Source organism: Mustelus asterias, unplaced genomic scaffold, assembly GCF_964213995.1.
Source record: "Mustelus asterias unplaced genomic scaffold, sMusAst1.hap1.1 HAP1_SCAFFOLD_95, whole genome shotgun sequence".
Lineage (NCBI taxonomy): Eukaryota > Metazoa > Chordata > Chondrichthyes > Carcharhiniformes > Triakidae > Mustelus > Mustelus asterias.
The window spans coordinates 177,001-197,641 of record NW_027590143.1 but is presented as its reverse complement, the minus strand read 5'-3'; the positions used below and the strand labels follow the sequence as shown (position 1 = coordinate 197,641).

Sequence of the window (20,641 nt, the reverse complement as noted above, 5' to 3'; positions counted from 1 at the left end):
AGGAAAGGGTAACCAAGAAAGCTGCTGGATTGTCTCACAAACCCAACTGGTTCGCTGATATCCTTCAGGGAATGAAACCTGCCACACAGCCTGGGTCTACACAGGACTTTGGGAGGAGATAGAGAGAAGTAGGAGTGGCTGAGGTGAAGGTAAGGGATTTTATACATCTACAACTTGACAAGAACTTTGACAGAATCTCACAAACCCTCAACTCCACCAACTGGAAGGACCAAGATAGCAGATGGGTATAAACACCATCACCTCCGAGTTCCTCCAACCCACACACCATCCTGACTTATCTGACTTCCAGTACTAAACGAACAGAAATTTCTTTCATATAAATACTGGGAAGACTGAACCCACTGCTTCAGTCCCCTCTCCAAGCTCCACTTGCTCGCCAACAACTCTATCCCTCTTGCTGGCAACATGTCTGACCTGAACCAGGCTGTTCACAACCCTGGTGAAATATTTCACCCCAAGATGAGCTTCCAGCCACATGTCCACATCATCATCACTATTTCCATCTCAGTGACATCGCCCGACTCCACCCCAGTCTCAGCTCATCTGGAATTCTCATGGACTTCAACCCAGATATATGGACTTCAACCCAGATAAGTGTGTGGTGATCCATTTTGGCAGATCCAATGGGATGAAGCAGCAGTATAATATGAAGGGTACCATTCTTAGCAGTGTAGAGGATCAGAAGGACCTTGGGGTCCGGGTCCATAGGACTCTTAAATCGGCCTCGCAGGTGGAGGATGCGGTCAAGAAGGCGTACGGCGTACTGGCCTTCATTTATCGAGGGATTGAGTTTAGGAGTCGGGAGATAATGCTGCAGCTTTATAGGACCCTGGTTAGACCCCACTTGGAGTACTGCGCGCAGTTCTGGTCACCTCATTACAGGAAAGATGTTGAAGCCATTGAAAGGGTGCAGAGGAGATTTACAAGGATGTTGCCTGGATTGGGGGGCATGCCTTATGAGGATAGGTTGAGGGAGCTTGGTCTCTTCTCCCTGGAGAGACGAAGAATGAGAGGTGATCTGATAGAGGTTTACAAGATGTTGAGAGGTCTGGATAGGGTAGACTCTCAGAGGCTATTTCCAAGGGCTGAAATGGTTGCTACGAGAGGACACAGGTTTAAGGTGCTGGGGGGTAGGTACAGAGGAGATGTCAGGGGTAAGTTTTTCACTCAGAGGATGGTGGGTGAGTGGAATCGGCTGACGTCGGTGGTGGTGGAGGCAAACTCGTTGGGGTCTTTTAAGAGACTTCTGGATGAGTACATGGGATTTAATGGGATTGAGGGCTATAGATAGGCCTAGAGGTGGGGATGTGATCGGCGCAACCTGTGGGCCGAAGGGCCTGTTTGTGCTGTGGCTTTCTATGTTCTATGTTCTATTCCATTCTGATGTGAAACTCAGGGGAATGGGAATATAGAGAGGGAATGGGACTGGCTGAATTGCTCCAAAGAGGGTTGGCATGGATTTGAGCTGCCAAATGGATTCCTTTTGTGTTGTAATGTCTCCATCAGTGGAAATAGGTAACGTTGACACAGTGCCTTTTATATATCAAGACGAGAAATAGGGATTCATAAATAACATAGCACGTACCATATAACTACATTAAACATATCTCTGTCCCAGGCGAATTTACTGTTCATTCAAACAGCCTTCTCCTGGGAAAACTCCCCCTTTAATTGTGAACATTAGGTAAGAGGCTATCCTATTCGCCAGATAAATAAATGCGACAACCTGAGGGAGCCAAAAGATGTCAATATCTTTGAGAAAGAAAAAGATACCTGGGCCTAGTCTTGCTCCTAATTCCGATGTTCGTCTGTAATCGTTCCAGAGTCTGCAGCCTCCCTGGATTCACTTCCTTTCCCTTCAGTTGCTGCAAGTCCCCAATTTCCCCCAGAATGAGAAAAGAAATGGAAAGGGGGAGACATTGATTTCCTCCCAGATGTTGTCCAGAGATGGAAGTTTCACTCTGAAAATCATCAACAAACTTCCGCATTGTGACGTCAATGGAGGCCTGCCTATATCAGCCAATAGGAACCAGTCTGCACCGCAGTGACATCTTCGGGTTCTAGTGCGCAGGCCCGGGGGCCGCGGAGACGGGAGCCCCGCCCCCACCCATTGTTCCCCTCCCCCTGCACCTCCTCCAGCCACGGTTTCCAGGCAACCGGCTGGCGGCTCCGGCCAGAGCGAGAAGCCGCTCGGTGATCTCCCCCTCCCCACTCTCTCTACGGCGGCTGCGGCTCAGCAGCGCTCTCTGCGCCTGCTCCGGACAGCTCGGCTCAGCAGCGCTCTCTGCGCCTGCTCCGGACAGCTCGGCTCAGCAGCGCTCTCTGCGCCTGCTCCGGACAGCTCGGCTCAGCAGCGCTCTCTGCGCCTGCGTGCTGGGCTGCCACCTGAGGGAGTGGGGGAGGGGACTTTGCAAAATCTCTTCCCATCATTTTCTTCCAAGTCCCGCAGTTTGATTTGAAACAGAACAGCTTCTGTTTGTAGCTTCACCACAGACTCAAACTTCACCACACAGACTCAAACTTCACACACAGACTCAAACTTCACCACAGACTCAAACTTCACACACACACTCAAACTTCACCACAGACTCAAACTTCACACACAGACTCAAACTTCACACACACACTCAAACTTCACCACAGACTCAAACTTCACCACAGACTCAAACTTCATCCTCTGGACAACATCTGTGAGGAAAACACTTTCTTTCCACCCTGGGAAATACAGAGACAGAGAAATTCTCTGGAACTGGAATTAGAGCCAAATATACTGAGGGGGGAAATGTTTGTGATTTTGCGAAACCTGTTTTTATTGTCTGAGCTTTTTAAAGTGTAATTTATCCTGTCTATTCAAATACTGTTTATCTCTTTGCATGATTTCGTGATGCTGGTTTTAGATTGATTTGTAAAGTATTTTTTAAAATGTGAAACCTTGTCCTTCAGTATTCCATTGGAACTTTCTGGAAATTTGTTTACTTTTTAGATTAGTAACAACAGAGATATATCTTGTGTTCAAATATTTGGTATGTTTATGTTTCGGTAATAAGATTCATTGTTTTATTCTTGTAATTATAGCATGTCGTTACGTTATATAGTTCCAGTCAAAGAGACATTACAATTCAGAAAGATTGCTTTTAAAATCTGGAGTAAATATAGTTTTCTCAAATCTCCTTCCCATCACCTATCTAATTAAGAAATGCAACACTGTATACCACATGTTTTTAGTCCAGTTATATTCAGAATTATCTGTTCTGAATTTCTATCCAGTTCTGACGGTGATGACTTTTGTCAACTCCTTTTACAGGATAATGGAGGGAAGGATTTACAGATTGAAATCTCAAAGGAAACATCAAGTGAAGAATTAACAGAATTGTTCGATTATTGGGACCAGAATATTATCGGCATTTGAGTCCAGGAGAAATATTTCTCTCTTTTATCTGCTTGAAAAGATTTTAAACATTGGTGTAACACACACCCACACCAACCGCAACTGATCAGCAAACCTGGAGAGATACAAGGACACTGGCACCATGGAGAAACTGTGGAAATGTGGACATTGTGGGAAGGGATTCAGATTCCCCTCAGAGCTGGAAATTCATCGGCGCAGTCACACTGGAGAGAGACCATTCACCTGCACTAAGTGTGCAAAGGGATTTACTAATTCATCCGACTTAATGACACACCAGCGAGTTCACACAGGGGAGAGGCCGTTCATCTGTTCGCAGTGTGGAAAGGGATTCTCTCGCTCCTCCAACCTCCGGATACACCAGCGAATTCACAGTGGGGAGAGGCCATTTACCTGCTCCAAGTGTGTGATGAGTTTCAGTCGGTTATCTCAGTTGCAGACACACCAGCGAGTTCACACTGGGGAGAGGCCATTCACCTGCTCTGAATGTGGAAAGGGATTCTCTCTCTCCTACAACCTACAGATACACCAGCGAGTTCACACCAGGGAGAGACCGTTCACCTGCTCTGAGTGTGGGAAAGCATTCACTACTTCATCTGACCTGCTGAGACATGAACGAGTTCACACAGGGGAGAGGCCATTCAGCTGTCCAGAGTGTGAGAAGAGATTTAATCGATTATCTCACTTGCAGACACACCAGTGAGTTCACAACAGGGAGAGGCTGTTCAGCTGAGTGAGAAAGCAATCATTGATTCATCCAACCTTCTGACACACCAGTGTCTTCATGCTGGGGAGAGGCCATTCACTGGGTCTGTGCAGGATGGCATTCACTCAGTTATCCAATCTGTTCAGATACCAGCGAGTTCACAAGTGATTACAGGGACTGGATTCTGCTGTTATTCCACATCCAGAACTGAACCATGTTCACTCTGACAGTTTTATTATTCATTCGTGGGACATGGGTGTCGCTGGCTGGTCAGCGTTTATTGCCCATCCCTAGTTTCTCTCGAGAGGGTAGTTGAGTGTCAGTCACATTGCTGTGGCTCTGGAATCACATGTCGGCCAAACCAGGTAAGGACGACAAATTTCCTTCCCTGAAGAACGCTGACAATCGACAACGGTTTCATGGTCATCAGTAGATTCTTAATTCCAGATATTTTTTAGTCAAATTCCACCATCTGTCGTGGTGGGATTCGAACCCATGTTCCCAGAACATTAGCTGAGTTTCTGGATTAATAGTCTAGCAATAATACCACTAGGCCATCGCCTCCCCGAAGTGGGACGGTCGGAGGGTTTCTTTCTGCTGGACTGACCGATCTCAGGATTTAGCTTCCAGTGGGCTGATGCTCTTTGAGCTGCTCCGCCATTCAATATGATCATGGCTGTTATTAATATGTACAGAAAATTGTAATATTCTAAATAGGATATTTAGATGGTGATACATTTTCATTTCTTCCTGAGGAAGAGGTTTGTGTCTGTCTAATCATTCCTGTTTTACAAATTAACTTTGAGCTTGAGAATTAGTTTTTTTAAAATCAAAAATCTGGGTTGAGAATCTGGTAAAAATACCCGAAGGGACTTTGCAATCACAAGATGTGGCCCATGTTGATTTAAGGAGTCAAAGCTGGAAGGATAAGAACTGTAAAAGGACAGCTGGACTCTTCCTCTTTGAGTCACAGTGAGACATTTCTAATTAAATACACAGAGGGAATTCCTTCAGTTTTGACATGTTCATTCAAGAAGATTGCAAGTAATTTGATTTAGAAAAAAACAGCCACGGGATATTTGATTATTGTAGATGCTGAAAATCACATTTTCTACTGTGAAAATCAGCTGGAAGTAGCACAATTAACACAAGATTTGGGACATTTAAACTCTTATTGAGAAGAGTACAGCAGCTAATGCTGTAAAAAGGGGGCTGGGCTCAGCCTCTTTTAGCAGGAGACCTGGAGACATTGGCCGGAATTTTACTGGCCCGCCCGAGGCTCGTAAGATCGTGTCCGAGGACAATGGAGAATTCCGTTCTGTGAGCCTCGTCCGCCCAAATTTAGGGCGGGTGTGCTGGTAAAATGAGGACCATTGGGTCTGACACTTATCGTCCTGCCTTTGTTACAGAGGTGAACTCATCAGGCAGACCTCAGGGTTACATGTTTGGTTTTGAAATTACAAGTTAATTAATTTAAACATCTATTGGACATCCCAATTGGTCTCTGTTACCATGGGGATAAGTGATTCAGGGTTGAGCCTTGATTGGAATTCTGGGTGTTTCTCACAGAAAGCAGGCAGTCTGCAGTTAGCTTGGAAACCGTCAGCTGTGGGACCAGGAGCTGTGAACCAGCTGTGGGACCTGGAGCCAAGAGGGTCATTAGGAATCAGGGGTGTTCCCAATGTTTAAATCCCTCAGGAAGAAGGCAGTGAAGCCCATGCTTGAACTGAGGAGGCCACAGGTTTGAGGTCTTAAAGAAAAGTTGTTTAGTCGAAAGCTAATGGAAGGATCCCCATAAAATCTTGGAGAATAGCTGGAAAAGTGAGGAGAATTAAAGTGAATCTTGGAGAGCATTGACATTCCTTTGGGATGGTTCCAGGAACAGAAGTGAATGAACCTTCAAGAAGAAATTAGATATAGCTCTTGGGTCAAAAAGGGTCAAGAGATATGGGAGGCAGGGAGGGATCAGGATATTGAATTCGATGATCAGCCATGGTCACGATAAATGGTGGAGCAGGTTCAAAGGGCCAAATGACCTACTCCTGCCTCTAGTTTCTATGTTTCTATGTTATTAAATATAAGGGAACTCTTTTGTGTGTGTGTGTGTGTGCGCGCGCAGGGAGGAGGGGGGGATAAAAAGTACAAACAAAAGCTGAAAAATACTGCAAAAACTCAGTAGGTCTGACAGCATCTGTGGTGAGTGAAAATAGGATTCATGTTTTGAGTCCACGTGACTCTTCAGAGCTAAAGAGGGGTTGAAAAGTAGAACTGAGTTTACAGCATAAATCTTCACAAAATATAATTAATCATGCTGGTTTTTAATATTTCTTTTGTTTTATATGAAGTAAAGTTTGTTTTTGTTTAAAAACCTGGAATCTTCTGATGTAATTTTTTCAGTTAATCACTGGGTGTTTAAATTTCTCTTGAAACGTTAATGTTTCCAACCTGAATTGTAACAACTCACACAACAATATTTCAAAACAAATTGTAGAAGAAAAATATGATGTTCTTTATTTTGTACAAAGTATTACATTATAAGACACCGCTCTTCTAGGATCCACAATTTCTTCGCTCGAGCAATTATTTTAGTGAAACAATTCGATAATAAATGAATAAAAATTGTGCTAATTGTCATACCTTCAAAAGCAGGAGGGCGATTGCCCGGCACAGAGGGTAATTTGGGATTTCTCCCATAGACCAATTGACAGGGATTATACCCTCCAACCATCTGAAGTGAATTCTTTCCCTGAATCGTCCAGGCCAGTGCAGTTATCAACTTGCAGTTTGGCTGATCAGCTAAGATTTTCTGCAGCATTTCATCGATCACCGTGTGATTCCTTTCACAGAGTCCATCACTGAAAGGACTTTCAGCTGCCGTGTTCATGTTTTCACACACGTCTCCAAACTCATCATTAACAAATTCCCCTCCATTATCAGTCAGAAACCTAGCTGGTGCCCCAGGTCCAGTCCCTGTCCACTTCTCAATGACTTGTTCTAGAATCATCCTTTTGTCCTTACCATGTATTATTGGAGAAAGACTAAATTGGGTCACCATATCGATAAAGTGTAGAATGAAAATAATTCTGTCTTTGTCTCATACCTTTAGATGCACAGCAACTTCTTCATGAGCCAAGGGAAGGATGTAATGGCTTTGTCCGATACTTTGTACTAATCTGTTCTGAGTCTCGTATACTCTTCACCAACCAGCCTTGCATCTTGTAGCAGGATTTTTAATCTTTGTTAGATAGGACAAGCAAATTGTTTGTGCAGCTTTAAGACAATTTGTAATTTTTTTCTGATTCTCTTCACCTGATGCCATGAATCCTTCTCAAACCCTATGATTAGAAACATCAGGTTTTGTTAAGAGGATACGATAATGTCCTGATTGAGTAAACTGCAGATCACTGACTTTCCAAATAAAACAATCATACCTTGTTCCATGTCCAGTTGCATTTGTGCCTTTTTCATGGAAGATTCACTCAACATTAAACTGAGGAGGTTCACTGTCAGACACACCAGACTACACCAGGCCTGGAGTGCTGACTCCAGCTACTTTACATGGAATCAACACTCTCTTTAGTGGCTTCAATCTATTGATATCACCAACTGGAAACCTTTCATACTCCTTAACCTTGTGTCACTCTTCACCATGAGGTGAATCTGGGTAACATCTTCGATCTGATCCACACACTGTCGAGGTGCAGTCACTGTGGAATGGGATTATGAGGCAAGGTTAGACTGGAGTTTTGAAGAGTAAGAGGCAACTTGAATCAAACATATAAGATCCAGAGGGGTTTTGACAGGAGGTGGATGTGGAGGGCATGTTTCCTCTAGTAGGAGAATCTAGAATAAGGGGTTACTGTTTAAAATAAATGATCATTCATTTACGGCAGAGATGAGGAAAGTATTTTTTTCAGAGGGTTGTGAGTTTCTGGAACTCTTCCTCAAAAGTTGCTGTAAGAATCACCTTTGAATATCTTGAAGGCAGAGCTGGATATATTCTTGATTAACAAGGGGGTGAAAGGTTATGGGGTAAGTAACAGAACAGGTGACTGAGTCTGTGACTAACACACTCATCATTGGACCAAATTCCTTATGACATTCCAATTCCTTCAGAGTGATAACCATCATCATTGTGTTCAGCCTCAGAATTCTCTGTGTTGTGTCTCACTGCGAGTGTTTATCACACGATGATATTTTCATTCAGACCTGAAACACCTGTTAATAGTTCCCCAGTCTTTGCTGGGGTTCAATCGCGTATTAGTGCTGTTCCAATCCTGTCTTTTGTTGCGATATCCAGATGCACTAAAGATGCTTTCACCCTCACACAAAACTTGTCAAAATCCAATCATGCTTCATAGGCAACCAATACATCATCTATCTTGTAAATCTCAAAATGAACCCTAATCAAAGATTCAAACCTTCAGCGTCCAACTGATGGGTTTCCAGCTGTCAAAGTACTTGGCTTCCGATTTTCCTTTTGTTAGGAAGTGACAATGCCAAGGCCAGATCTTGTTTCCTCCTTGGTAAAGATATAACCCATGTCCACATCTCCACTTCATTCTTCCACTGGTCATGTGATTCAGACTCCGAGAACATTGGCAGTTAATCAGACCCTGACAATACCATGTTATAATGCTGATAGGGAATCCTACAGTGGAGGAGGCTAGGGAGGAAATTGCAGGTCTCCGAGCAGAGATATTTGAATCATCGACAGCCATAGGTGAGGTGCCTGAAGATTGGAGGATGGCAAATGTTGTGCCTTTGTTTAAAAAGGGTTGCAAGGAAAAGCCTGGGAACTATAGGCCAGTGAGCCTCACATCTGTAGTGGGTAAGTTGTTCGAAGGTATTCTGAGAGATAGGATCTACACGCATTTAAAGGGCAAGGACTGATTAGGGACAGTCAGCATAGCTTTGTGAGTGGAAAATCATCTCTCACAAATTTGATTGAGTTTTTTGAAAGAGTAACCAAGAAGGTAGATGAGAGTAGTGCAGTTGATGTTGTCTACATGGACTTTAGCAAGGCCTTTGACAAGGTACCGCATGGTAGGTTGTTGCATGAGGTTAAATCTCACGGGATCCAGGGTGAGTTAGCCAAATGGATTCAAAATTGGCTTGATGACAGAAGGTGGTTGTAGAGGGTTGTTTTTCAAACTGGAGGCCTGTGACCAGTGGTCTGCCTCAGGGATCGGTGCTGTGTTCACTGTTATTTGTCATTTATATTAATGATTTGGATGAGAATTTAGTAGGCATGGTAGTAGTAAGTTTGCAGATTACACCAAGATTGGTGGCATAGTGGACAGTAAAGAAGGTTATCTCGGATTGCAACGGGATCTTGATCAATTGTACCAGTGGGCTGACAATTGGCAGATGGAGTTTAATTTATCTAAATGCGAGGTGATGCATTTTGGTCAATTGAACCAGGGCAAGACTTACTCAGTTAATGGTAGGACATTGGGGAGAGTTACAGAACAAAGAGATCTGGGGGTTCAGGTTCATAGCTCCTTAAAAGTGGAGTCACAGGTGGTGAAGAAGGCATTCGGCATGCTTGGTTCCATTGGTCAGAACATTGAATACAGGAGTTGAGACATCTCATTGAAGTTGTACAATAAGGCGACACTTGGAATACTGTGTACAGTTCTGGTCATCCCATCATAGAAAGAATATTAAACTAGAAAGAGTGCAGAAAACATTTACTAGGATGCTACCAGGACTTGATGGTTTGAGTTATAAGGAGAGGCTGGATAGACTGGGATGTTTTTCTCTGGAGTGTAGGCGGTTTAAGGGTGACCTATTGAGGTCTAAAAAATAATGAGGCGTAGATCAGTTAGATAATCAATATCTTTTCCCAAAGGTAGGGGAGAATTAACTAGAGAGTATGGGTTTAAGGTGAGAGGGGAGAGATACAAAAGGGTCCAGAGGGGCAGTTTTTTCAGAGGGTGGTGAGTGTCTGGAACAAGCTGCCAGAGGTAGTAGTAGAGGTGGGTACAATTCTGTCCTTAAAAAGCGTTGACAGTTACATGGATAAGATGGATATAGAGGGATATGGGCCAAACAAGGGCAATTGGGACCAGCTTAGGGGTTTAAAAAAAAAGAGCGGCATGGACAAGTTGGGCCAAAGGACCTGTTTTCATGCTGTAAACCTCTGACCCTAAGGAAGAAACAGGAGTCAATCTTTTACTTGGAATAGATTTATTTACAGAGTGAAGCATTACAGGTACATACTTCCTCAATGTGACAGTGTCTCTCTTTATTTGCACTCAATCATCCAATCAATGCCCTCCATCTTTATATATTTAATCTCAAATAATTTAGTTAACACCCAGAGTCAGAGCAGATAATAGGTCTAAGCTGAGTGATTGCCATAATGTCTCAACAGGGGTTGAATTATTCTTTTACTTCCACACTTAGTGCAAATAAATGGCCTCTCCAATATGAACTCTCTGGTGTCTCCACAGACTGGATGGCTCAGAGAATCCTTTCCCAAACTCAGAGCAGGCGGACGGTCTCTCCCCGGTGTGAACTCGCTGTTTCTGCAGAGCAGATAACAGTGAATCCCTTCCCACAGTCAGCACAACTGAACAGCCTCGACCCCAGTGTGACTGCATTGATGAGTTTTCAGTGCAGATGGGTAATTGAATCCCTTCCCACAATCCTCCCATTTCCACTGTTTCTCCATGGTGCCAGAGTCCTTGTGTCTCTCCAGGTTGAAGCCTCGTCCACACACAGAAAATGTCTACTGTTTCTGCCCACTCTGCACGTTGTGATGTTTTTTCAGGCTGTGTAACCAGTCTACAAAGCGTCAAATAGACTTGAGAAACCCAATGGATTCCTTCTGTGGGGTAATGACTCTGGAAAGATACAGCATAGCTACATGTAATATAATTTAAGTTTATTTATTAATGCAACAAGTAGGCATACATTTACACAGCAATGAAGTTACTGTGAAAATCCCTGAGTTGCCACACTTCGACGCCTGTTCGGGTACTCAGAGGGAGAATTTAGCATAGCCAATGTACCCAACCAGCATGTCTTTCCAACTGTGGGAGGAAACCAGAGCACCCAGAGGAACCCCACGCAGACACAGGGAGAATGTGCAGACTCCGCACAGGCAGTGACCCAACCCAGAAATTGAACCTAGGTCCCTGGCGCTATGAGGCAACAGTGCTAACCACTGTGCCACCATGCCGTCCCATAATATATTAAACTCGTAAAAATAGAAATGTGCTGAATTTAAAAACCATAAGAAATGGTCCGCCAGGAAACTGAATCACTCAGTCTCCACATTTGCAGTTTCTCCCTAACGTGATTGTGAACAGAGCTGTTTCCTTCCATGTACAAAATTATCTGCTGTTCAGGTTGTGATAAATTAATCTGATGTTTTGTGCAAGTTTCCTGACCCCAAAATCCTACTCTTCTCAGACCAACTTGAACATCTCTTGAAGAGTATACGGGGTGTAGGAGTAGAGTTAAGAGAGAAATCAGGAGGGCAAAAAGGGGGACACGAGATTGTTTTCACAGATAAGGGAAAGGAGAATCCAAAGAGCTTCTACAAATAGATAAAGGGCAAAAGAGTAACAAGGGAGAGAGTAGGGCCTCTTAAGGATCAACAAGGTCATCTAATTGTGGATCCACAAGAGATGGGCGAGATCCGAAATGAATATTTCTCATCAGTATTTACTGTTGAGAAAAGCATGGATGTTAGGTAACTTGGGGAAATAAATAGTGAAGTCTTGAGGACTGTACATATTACAGAGAAGGAGGTGCTGGAAGTCTTAAAGCGCATCAAGATAGATACATCCCCAGGACCTGATGAAGTGTATCCCAGGACATTGTGGGAGGCTAGGGAGGAAATTGCGGGTGCTCTAGCCGAGATATTTGAATCATCGAAAGTCACGGGTGAGGTGCCTGAAGATTGGAGAATGGCAAATGTTGTGCCTTTGTTTAAAAAGGGCTGCAGGGAAAAGCCTGGGAACTACAGGCCAGTGAGCCTCACATCTGTGGTGGGTAAATTGTTGGAAGGTATTTTGAGAGACAGGATCTACAGGCATTTAGAGATGCAAGGACGGATTAGGGAGTCAGCATGGCTTTGTGAATGGAAAATCATGTCTCCCAAATTTGATTGAGTTTTTTGAAGGGATAACCAAGAAGGTAGATGAGGATAACCAAGAAGGTAGACTTCCATAGTTAATGATAGGGTGTTGGGAAAGTTATAGAACAAAGAGATCGGGGGGGTACATGTTCATAGCTCCCTGAAAGTGGAGTCACAGGTGGACAGAGTGGTGAAGAAGGCATTCGGCATGCTTGATTTCATCGGTCAGAACATTGAATACAGGAGTTGAGATGTCTTGTTGAAGTTGTAAAAGACATTGGTAAGGCCACACTTGGAATACTGTGTGCAATTCTGGGCACCCTATTGTAGAAAGGATATTAAAAACTAGAAAGAGTGCAGAAAAGATTTACTAGGATGCTACCGGGACTTGATGGATCGAGGTATAAGGAGAGGCTGGATAGACTGGGAGTTTTTTCTCTGGAGTATAGGAGGTTGAGGGGTGATCTTACAGAGGTCTATAAAATAATGAGGGGCACAGATCAGCTAGATAGTCAATATCTTTTCCCAAAGGTAGGGTAGTCTAAAACTAGAGCGCATAGGTTTAAGGTGAGAGGGGAGAGATATAAAAGTGTCCAGAGGGGCAATTTTTTCACACAGAGGGTGGTGAGTGTCTGGAACAAGCTGCCAGAGATAGTAGTAGAGGCGGGTACAATTTTGTCTTTTAAAAAGCATTTAGATAGTTACATGGGTACGATGGATATAGAGGGATATGGGCCAAATGCAGGCAATTGGGATTAGAACATAGAAAAACTACAGCACAAACAGGCCCTTCGGCCCACAAGTTGCGCCGGTCATGTCCCTACCGACCTAGGCTTATATATAGGCTTACCTATCACCCTCAATCCTATTAAGTCCCATGTACTCATCCAGAAGTCTCTTAAAAGACCCTATTGAGTTTGCCTCCACCACCCTGACGGCAGCCGATTCCACTACCCACCACCCTCTGAGTGAAAAACTTACCCCTGACATCTCCTCTGTACCTACTCCCCAGGACCTTAAACCTGTGTCCTCTCGTAGCAGCCATTTCAGCCCTGGGAAAAAGCCTCTGAGAATCCACCCGATCTATACCTCTCAACATCTTGTAAACCTCTATCAGGTCACCTCTCATCCTTCATCTCTCCAAGGAGAAAAGACCGAGCTCCCTCAACCTATCCTCATAAGGCATGCCACCCAATCCAGGCAACATCCTTGTAAATCTCCTCTGCACCCTTTCTATGGCTTCCACATCCTTTCTGTAATGAGGCGACCAGAACTGGGCACAGTACTCCAGGTGGGGTCTGACCAGGGTCCTATACAGCTGCATCATTACCTCCCGACTCCTTAACTCAATCCCTCGATTGATGAAGGCCAGCACACCATATGCCTTCTTAACCACCTCCTCCACCTGCGAGGCCGATTTAAGAGTCCTATGGACCCGGACCCCAAGGTCCTTCTGATCCTCTACACTGCTAAGAGTCTTACCCCTGATATTATACTCCTTCATCCTGAGGAGTACTTATTGTGAAGGGGCACATCCACCAAGGTGCTCTCTATCACCCGAGCTTTCCCCTTCCTGGACGTTACCCGCTTGTCTGCCTTCCGTGGCCCTGGTGTGACCACCTGCTGATAGCTCCTGTCTATCGCCTCCTCATTTTCCCTAACCTGACGAAGATCCTCGAGCTGCAGTTCCAGTTCTCTAACCCGGTCCCTTAGGAACCGCAGCTCGACATACCATCACAGATATGGACGTCCGGGAGGCCAGGAGCCTCCAGGACCTCCCACATTGTACATTGGGAACAACAGACTGGCCTCACATGCATAGTTTCCCTTCTTATTTCAAGGGACACAGAGAAACGTACTTAAGAATTAAACTTACCCCGCCTCGCCCTTTCCGCCCAAGCCCTTAGAGCCAAAGCCCTTTCAGCTCTCACTCTACTCCCTGCTCACTCGGCTGCCCACTAACGCCGCTGCCCGCTGTATAGTGTGGCCTGCTTTTTAAACCTCCCGCACTACAAAAAAAAATTCAAACACCCTTCCCACAACACCCCGCACGCGGCCTACTTCCGGTCTCGAGTTTAAAAGTTTAGAATAAATAAATAAATACACCAAGCCCGCGAAAAAGTGATTTAAAAGTCGATCTCTTACCCCAGCACTCCTGCAACAAATCGCTCCTCCTTGCCTCTCTCAGGATAAACAATTAGCTTATGGGTTTCCAAAAAAAAAGGACGGCATGGACAAGTTGGGCCGAAGGGCCTGTTTCCATGCTGTAAACCTCTATGACTCTATAACTACATTAACACCTAAACAGAGCTGGAGTTATTTTACAATTCAGGAGAAACAGACCCAAAGGAACATGGTTCAGTCTAAATATGATCAAGAGGAAAATCACAAAATCACAACAGTTCCTTGTGAATTTGCTGGTGTCTCAGAAGAGTGGATGAGGTAACGTATCCCTTCCCACACTGGGAGCAAGTGAACGGCCTCTCCTCTTCGTGAATTCGCTGGTGTATTGCTAGGTTCGATGAGTCAATGAATCTCTTCCCACACATAGAGCAAGTAAATGGCCTCTCTCCAGTGTGAATTCGCTGGTGTACTGTTAATTTGGATGACTGATTAAATCCCTTCCCACACTGGGAGCAAGTGAATGGCCTCTCCTCTTCATGAATTCGCCGGTGTATTGCTAGGTTGGACGAGTCAGCGAATCTCTTCTCACACCGGGAGCAGGTGAATGGCTTTTCGCCAGTGTGAACTCGCTGGTGTGTCAGTAGACTGGATGACCGACTGAATCCTTTCCCACACACAGAGCAGGTGAATGGCCTCGCCCCAGTGTGAATTTGCTGGTGTCTCAGCAGAGTGGATGAGTGAGCAAATCCCTTCCCACATTGGGAACAGATGAATGGCCTCTCCCCAGTGTGACTGCGTCGATGTGTTTCCAGCAGGGATGGGTAATTGAATTCCTTTCCAATGTCCCCACATTTCCATGCCATCTCCCTGTTGTGACTGCAATTATGTTCCCAAAGGCCAGATGATTGGTTGAAGCCTTCTCCACACACAGAACACATGTACAGTTTCTCTCCACTGTGAACGGTGCTTTTTTCTTCCATGTTCAAAATCTGATGATTTTAAGATTTCAATAAATTGGGCGACTCCATCAGGTTCTGATATCATTCTCTTCTGAAACCCTGTGAAATTGATTTAAAACAGAAAAAGGGAGTGAGAGAACACCCAGAAAAACACAAAGGCAGGTTGTGAAATTGAGCTGAATGAATCTGGTAATTTGTGGGTCCTGCACGAGGAATAAGTGACTATAAAAACTGCTGGATTGTCATAAAAACACAATTGCCTCAATGTCCTTCAGGGAAGAAAACCTGCACCTAGTCTGGCTCTACACAAGACACTGGGCACTGTGGGAGGAGACAGAGAGAAATAGGAGAGGCCAGGGATGGAGAAGAGGAATTTTATGCATCTACATCTCGACAAGAATTTTGACAGAATATCCCAAGTCCTCAACCTCCACCATCAAGAAGGACCAAGGTAGCAGGTAGATGTGAACACCATCAGCTCCAAGTTCCCCTCCAACTCACACACCATCCTGACTTATCTGACCTCCAGGAATAAAAGAACAGAAATTTCTTCCATATTAAATACTGGGAAGACTGAACCCATTGTCTTCCATCTCCACTACAAACTCCATCCCTCACCAGCAACTCTATCCCTCTTCCTGGCAACTGTGAGAGGCTGAACCAGGCTGTTCACAACCATGGTGAAATATTTCACTATAAGATGAGCTTTCAGCCACATATTCACATCATCATCAAAACCATCCTATTTCCACCTCAGTGACATGACCCGACTCGACCCCAGTCTCAGCTCATCTGGAACTCTCATCAATTCCATTGTGACGTGGAAACTCTTATCCATGCCTTTGTTAATTTGGATTTAACTGTCCTAATACAAGTGCAGCATGGTGGCACAGTGGTTATCACTGCTGCCTCACAGCACCAGGGATCCAGATTCGATTCCCGGCTTGGGTCATTGTCTGTGTGAAGTCTGCATACTCTCCCGTGTCTGCGCTGCTTTCCTCCCAGTGCTCCCACAGTCTGAAAGATGTGCTGGTTATGTGCATTGGCCATGCTAAATTCTCCCTCAGTGTACCCCAACAGGCGACGAGGGGATTTTCAAGTAACTTAATTGCAGTGTTAATGCAACCCGACTTGTGACACTAATGAGTAAATTTAAAACGCAAGAACAATCCCTGCCGGCCTGCTGCATTCAGCCTCCGTCATCTTGAGATGTCAATAACGCCACTGCCTGTGTGCTTAGTCACACCAAGAGGTATTCACCCTTCACCCCCGTGCTTGCTAACCCACAAAACCCTCCAGAATATGTATTTATCTAATTCCGGCCTTCATGAATATTTCTAATATTAATCACTTACTGTTGGTGACTGTTCTTTCAGTTGCCTGGGCCCTAAGCTCTGGAATTTCCTCCTTAAACCATTCCTTCTAACTCACTTTCCTCCTTTAAGATGCTCCTTAAAATCTAGCTCTTTAATCAATCTTTATATCGTCTGCCCTAACATCTCCTTATGTGGCTCAGTGTCAAATGTTGTTTTGTAACATTTCCATGAAATGTATTGGAACGATGCATTGTATCAAAAGTGTGATCTAAACACAAATTAGTGTCATTGACTTGGAGATATAACACTGGGTAAATAACCTGTAACTCCATACCCGATAGCATTGTGGGAGCACTTTCACCACACAGACTGCAGCGGTTCAAGAAGGTCAAACATCATCTTCCCCACAGGCAACACATTCATTTATCTATGGAGAAAGACACAACGTTAAAATTTCACAGTATTTTGAATGAATAACAGGAAATAAAATGCTGTAGATTTGACTATCAATATAAGAGAAATGGACTAATGTGCAGAAAAAAACAATCCCTGACTACGAAGGAAACAGTGGGAAGATCAGTGAGTGCAGAATAGAAATTCCCCCCATTCTCTCCTCCTGCTCCAGGGTCAGTAAAGTGAGTTAAAGATGATTCTCATTAACAAACCCATTGCTGCATTTCCTTCCTGAAGCCACATTTGTCCACTGGGGCCTGGCCCCGGGAGAAAGCGCTGCAGCTGCCGTTGTGTTGGGTGTTGAGGCGGTGCCGCTAGTTCCTTATTGGGGGTGTTGAAGCCTCCACTGGGTGTGTGGAGCCTCCCCTCCCACCCACTGCCCCGAACGCTGCCTCCGCTTATCCGCCTCCTCCCCGCCTGAAGATCAGACAAACAAGCGCCTGTCCCTGGACATGAACTGCACTGGCTCACGTCACAATGCGCATGCTCCACGTCACAATGCCTCATGAACTGATTGACGGCAATTCCGGACCAATGGAAAGAGGGGGCGGGGCTGGAGGACCGACCGGGAGCAGCTGGTCCTCCAACCAATCGGAGTGAATGAAGGGGCGGGACCTGTGACCGAGACATGCGCATTGCGGGGAATGGCGACAGAGAGAGGCTTTCTCGGCTCCACAATTGGTAAGAGGGTATTAAAGGTTCGCAGCGAGCAATGGATCTGGCGGGTGGGTGAAGAGGTTTTGCAAACGTGTTGTACAAACGCAAACCCCTAACAAAAACGTCTCAATTCCCTCTTTTTGTACCGAGCGGGGCTGCAGCTCCTCATGTTTGGCCCAGGTTAACGATCGCCATCTTTATTGAGGGCAATGTGCAGCAGACCGCATGCGCGGCTGCCATCTTTGTAGGGGGCAATATTGTCAATGAGTGGGAGGAGCTTGCTCCCCATTGTTCAGAACGGACACAACTTGTCCATCAAACATCAGCAATCCTCTGAGTCCCAACGGAAAGAAAGGGAAACAAATCCTGCTCTCCAGATCCCACTCCCTCATGGAACCTCCTGCTCCATGTATCTATAGATCTGCGGCTCAGTTCATGAAGACCCATGGCAGAAACTCAGCACCGAGTAGACGCCCTCCTCGAATCGAGGGACTGCTGATGATGACAAGATGCAGTGTGCAATAGGGAATTGGTGTGGACATCCTGGACCAGGGAGCAGGAGAAGAGAGTGTTGTGAATTTCTATCCTGGACTGCCAGTGATGAATTTTGTAATCTTCTTTGCAGGGTATTCGAAGTGAATTTGCAGACAGAAAACTTCCAAACATCACATCAGAATCTTGTAGAATAACTCGATTCACCAGGACCTAGATAGGATCTCCGTTTTGGAGTAAGCATTGAGTTCCAGGTCATTACCACTCACTGTTTAATATTTCATTCTCATATCTGCTCTATAGATCTTGCTCAAAACCTTAAATCTGTGTCCTGTCATTCTTTTACATTCAGCTGATAGGAACAGCTTTTCCTCACTTACCTTGTCTACACCTATTATAATCTTGTACTCAAATCTACCCTCAATCTCCTTCACTCCAAGGCGAAGAACCCCACTTTCTCCAGCATAAAATTGTAACTATAATCCCTGATCCCTGAACCATTCTGGTAAATCTCTTCTGCACCCTCCTAAGGAGCCTCACATCCTCCATAATGTGTGGTGATCACTGGTTTGCGCAGACCCAGATGTTCTGTGTTCCTGTCTGTGACTCATCACACACCCACAATTGTGCGGTGACATCACCCCCGCTTCCTGGGGATTTCCTCAACTGGGAGATTTTTCTCTGACTCCAGTGTTTCTGATATCTTTTCAGCTACAGTCTCCAGGAGGAGATTTTAAAACAGAAAACAGTGAAAGTGTTTCACAATTGAGTATTTTTGACCATTGCTCTACAGTTTAGAGTTTTTGGTGCTGTGAGAGGTGCTGGTATCTGAGAGAGGTTCCATGTCTCTGAGGCTGGTCTGACTCCTTTACTGTGGATGTGAATCCATATCCATCCATGGCTCTGTTTCACCTCTGCCCTCCCTGATCACCTAGAATCCATAGAATCCTTACAGTGCAGAAGGAGACTGCACCGACCACAATCCCACCCAGGCCCTATTCCCGTAACCTCGCATATTTTCCCTGTTAATCCCCCTGACACTGATTGAGCATGACCAATCAACCTAACCCGTACATCTTTGGACTATGGGAGGAAACTGGAGCACCTGGAGGAAACCCACGCAGACACGGGGAGAATGTGCAAACTCCACACAGACAGTGATCAGAGGCCGGAATTGAACCCGGGTCTCTGGCAGTAGTGCTAACCACTGTGCCACCATGCTGCCCACCTCTCTGCCATTGTCTGACTTCCTCTGTGTGTTGGGTGTATTTTAGCTGTGTTTCGTATTTTACTGTTAATCTGCCTACTGTGTCTGAATGAGGTTCCCATAGCTGCCCGTTCTCTGACCATGTACTGCAGGCTTAACAGCTTTATCTTTCCACAGAATCTTTCACAGTCAGGAGTTGTTTTTCCCGTGCTATTGTCCACTTCTCTTCCATTTCTGAGTGTATTTGGACCATCAAGCTCTTCACCATTTTTATTCAATTTAATTATTTCCACACATACTGAAACGTTAACTGTGTTTCTCTCTCCACAGGTACTGCCTGGCCTGCTGAGTATTTCTGACATTTTCTCTTTTTATTTTAGATTTCCAGCAGCTGTAGTATTTTGCTATTATTTTATTGCGGATGTTGCTGACGAACCAGGTCCAGAAACACAGGCGCACCAATTCAGAGCCAGTTTGTAACAAAGTGGGTGTTGGTTGTAGAAGTTAGTCCCTGGTCTCCAGTGTAGGTCTTTTTTCATTGACTTCATTGTGCCTGCGCAAGATTTCAATGAAGGAAATTACTGTTCATCCAGTACTGAATGTCAGACAAGTCAGGGCAGTGTGTGAGTTGGAGGGGAACTTGAGGTGATGGTGTTCACATCTGTCTGTTATCCTTGACCCTTTAAGTTGTTGCTGCTGAGAACTGAACATCCACACTCTCTGGAGTAGAAAATTCTAAAGATTCACAGCTCTTGAGTGAAGAAATTCCTCGGCATCTCAGTCCCATTTGGTCAGCCACTTTTTCTGAATGTGCCCCCATCCTCAGCCAGGGGCAACCTTTACTGACCATCTACCCTGTCAGGCTCCTGAAGAATTTTAAATTTCAACCAGATCATCTCTCATTCCGTTAACCTCCATTCATTATCAGAATGAATATTTGGGATCAGAGCGTTGCTCCTTCATCAGGTACGTTCAGACCACACACAGTGTGTCCATCGACATCAAATCCAGGGGCAGAGCTCAAACCACACAGTGTCTCCAGATTCATCAAATCCAGGTACAGAGCTCAGACCACACAGTGTAACAATGGACATCAAAGCCAGGGGCAGAGCTTCGACCACACACTGGGTTTGGTTTTGCCATTTTGATTCTAAGTACTGAATCTGGGAGTGATTCAGATCCTTGTAAACCTGTTCTCTGGCGACCCC

The 20,641-nt window shown here is 44.9% G+C and overlaps 2 protein-coding genes across 4 annotated transcripts in view; one reads left to right on the top strand and one right to left on the bottom strand.

Annotated features, from left to right (window-relative positions):
• The window catches only part of LOC144484200 (uncharacterized), a 138,428-nt gene extending 121,006 nt beyond the window's left edge, over positions 1 to 17,422 (bottom strand). Inside the window, exons 1-3 of the mRNA XM_078202735.1 lie at positions 17,290 to 17,422; positions 16,959 to 17,051; positions 14,644 to 15,407 (exon numbers count right to left, since the gene is read on the bottom strand). Of these exons, the coding sequence (XP_078058861.1) occupies positions 14,644 to 15,329 (686 nt within the window). The 5' untranslated portion in view covers positions 15,330 to 15,407; positions 16,959 to 17,051; positions 17,290 to 17,422. The remainder of the gene's footprint in view (positions 1 to 14,643; positions 15,408 to 16,958; positions 17,052 to 17,289) is intronic.
• Positions 3 to 9,168, top strand: LOC144484208 (uncharacterized). 3 transcript variants are annotated; one of them, XR_013496062.1, is made up of 3 exons: positions 3 to 149; positions 3,326 to 4,498; positions 7,240 to 7,719. XR_013496062.1 is itself a non-coding variant. In XM_078202752.1 (2 exons), the coding sequence occupies exon 2, from the start codon at positions 3,552 to 3,554 to the stop codon at positions 4,128 to 4,130; it is 579 nt and encodes a 192-aa protein (XP_078058878.1). In that variant the 5' UTR covers positions 3 to 149; positions 3,326 to 3,551; the 3' UTR covers positions 4,131 to 9,168. The 3 variants fall into 3 exon arrangements, 2 of the variants coding, with proteins under 2 accessions (XP_078058878.1, XP_078058879.1); XM_078202752.1 differs by having other exon boundaries at positions 3,326 to 9,168; XM_078202753.1 differs by lacking the exon at positions 3 to 149 and adding an exon at positions 2,648 to 2,711 and having other exon boundaries at positions 3,326 to 9,168.
• Positions 17,423 to 20,641: the final 3,219 nt, after the last annotated feature.

What these genes read in the sequence shown, in the direction of transcription:
- LOC144484208 (XM_078202752.1), top strand. Translation starts at nt 3,552, where the DNA reads ATGGAGAAACTGTGGAAATGTGGACATTGTGGGAAGGGATTCAGATTC.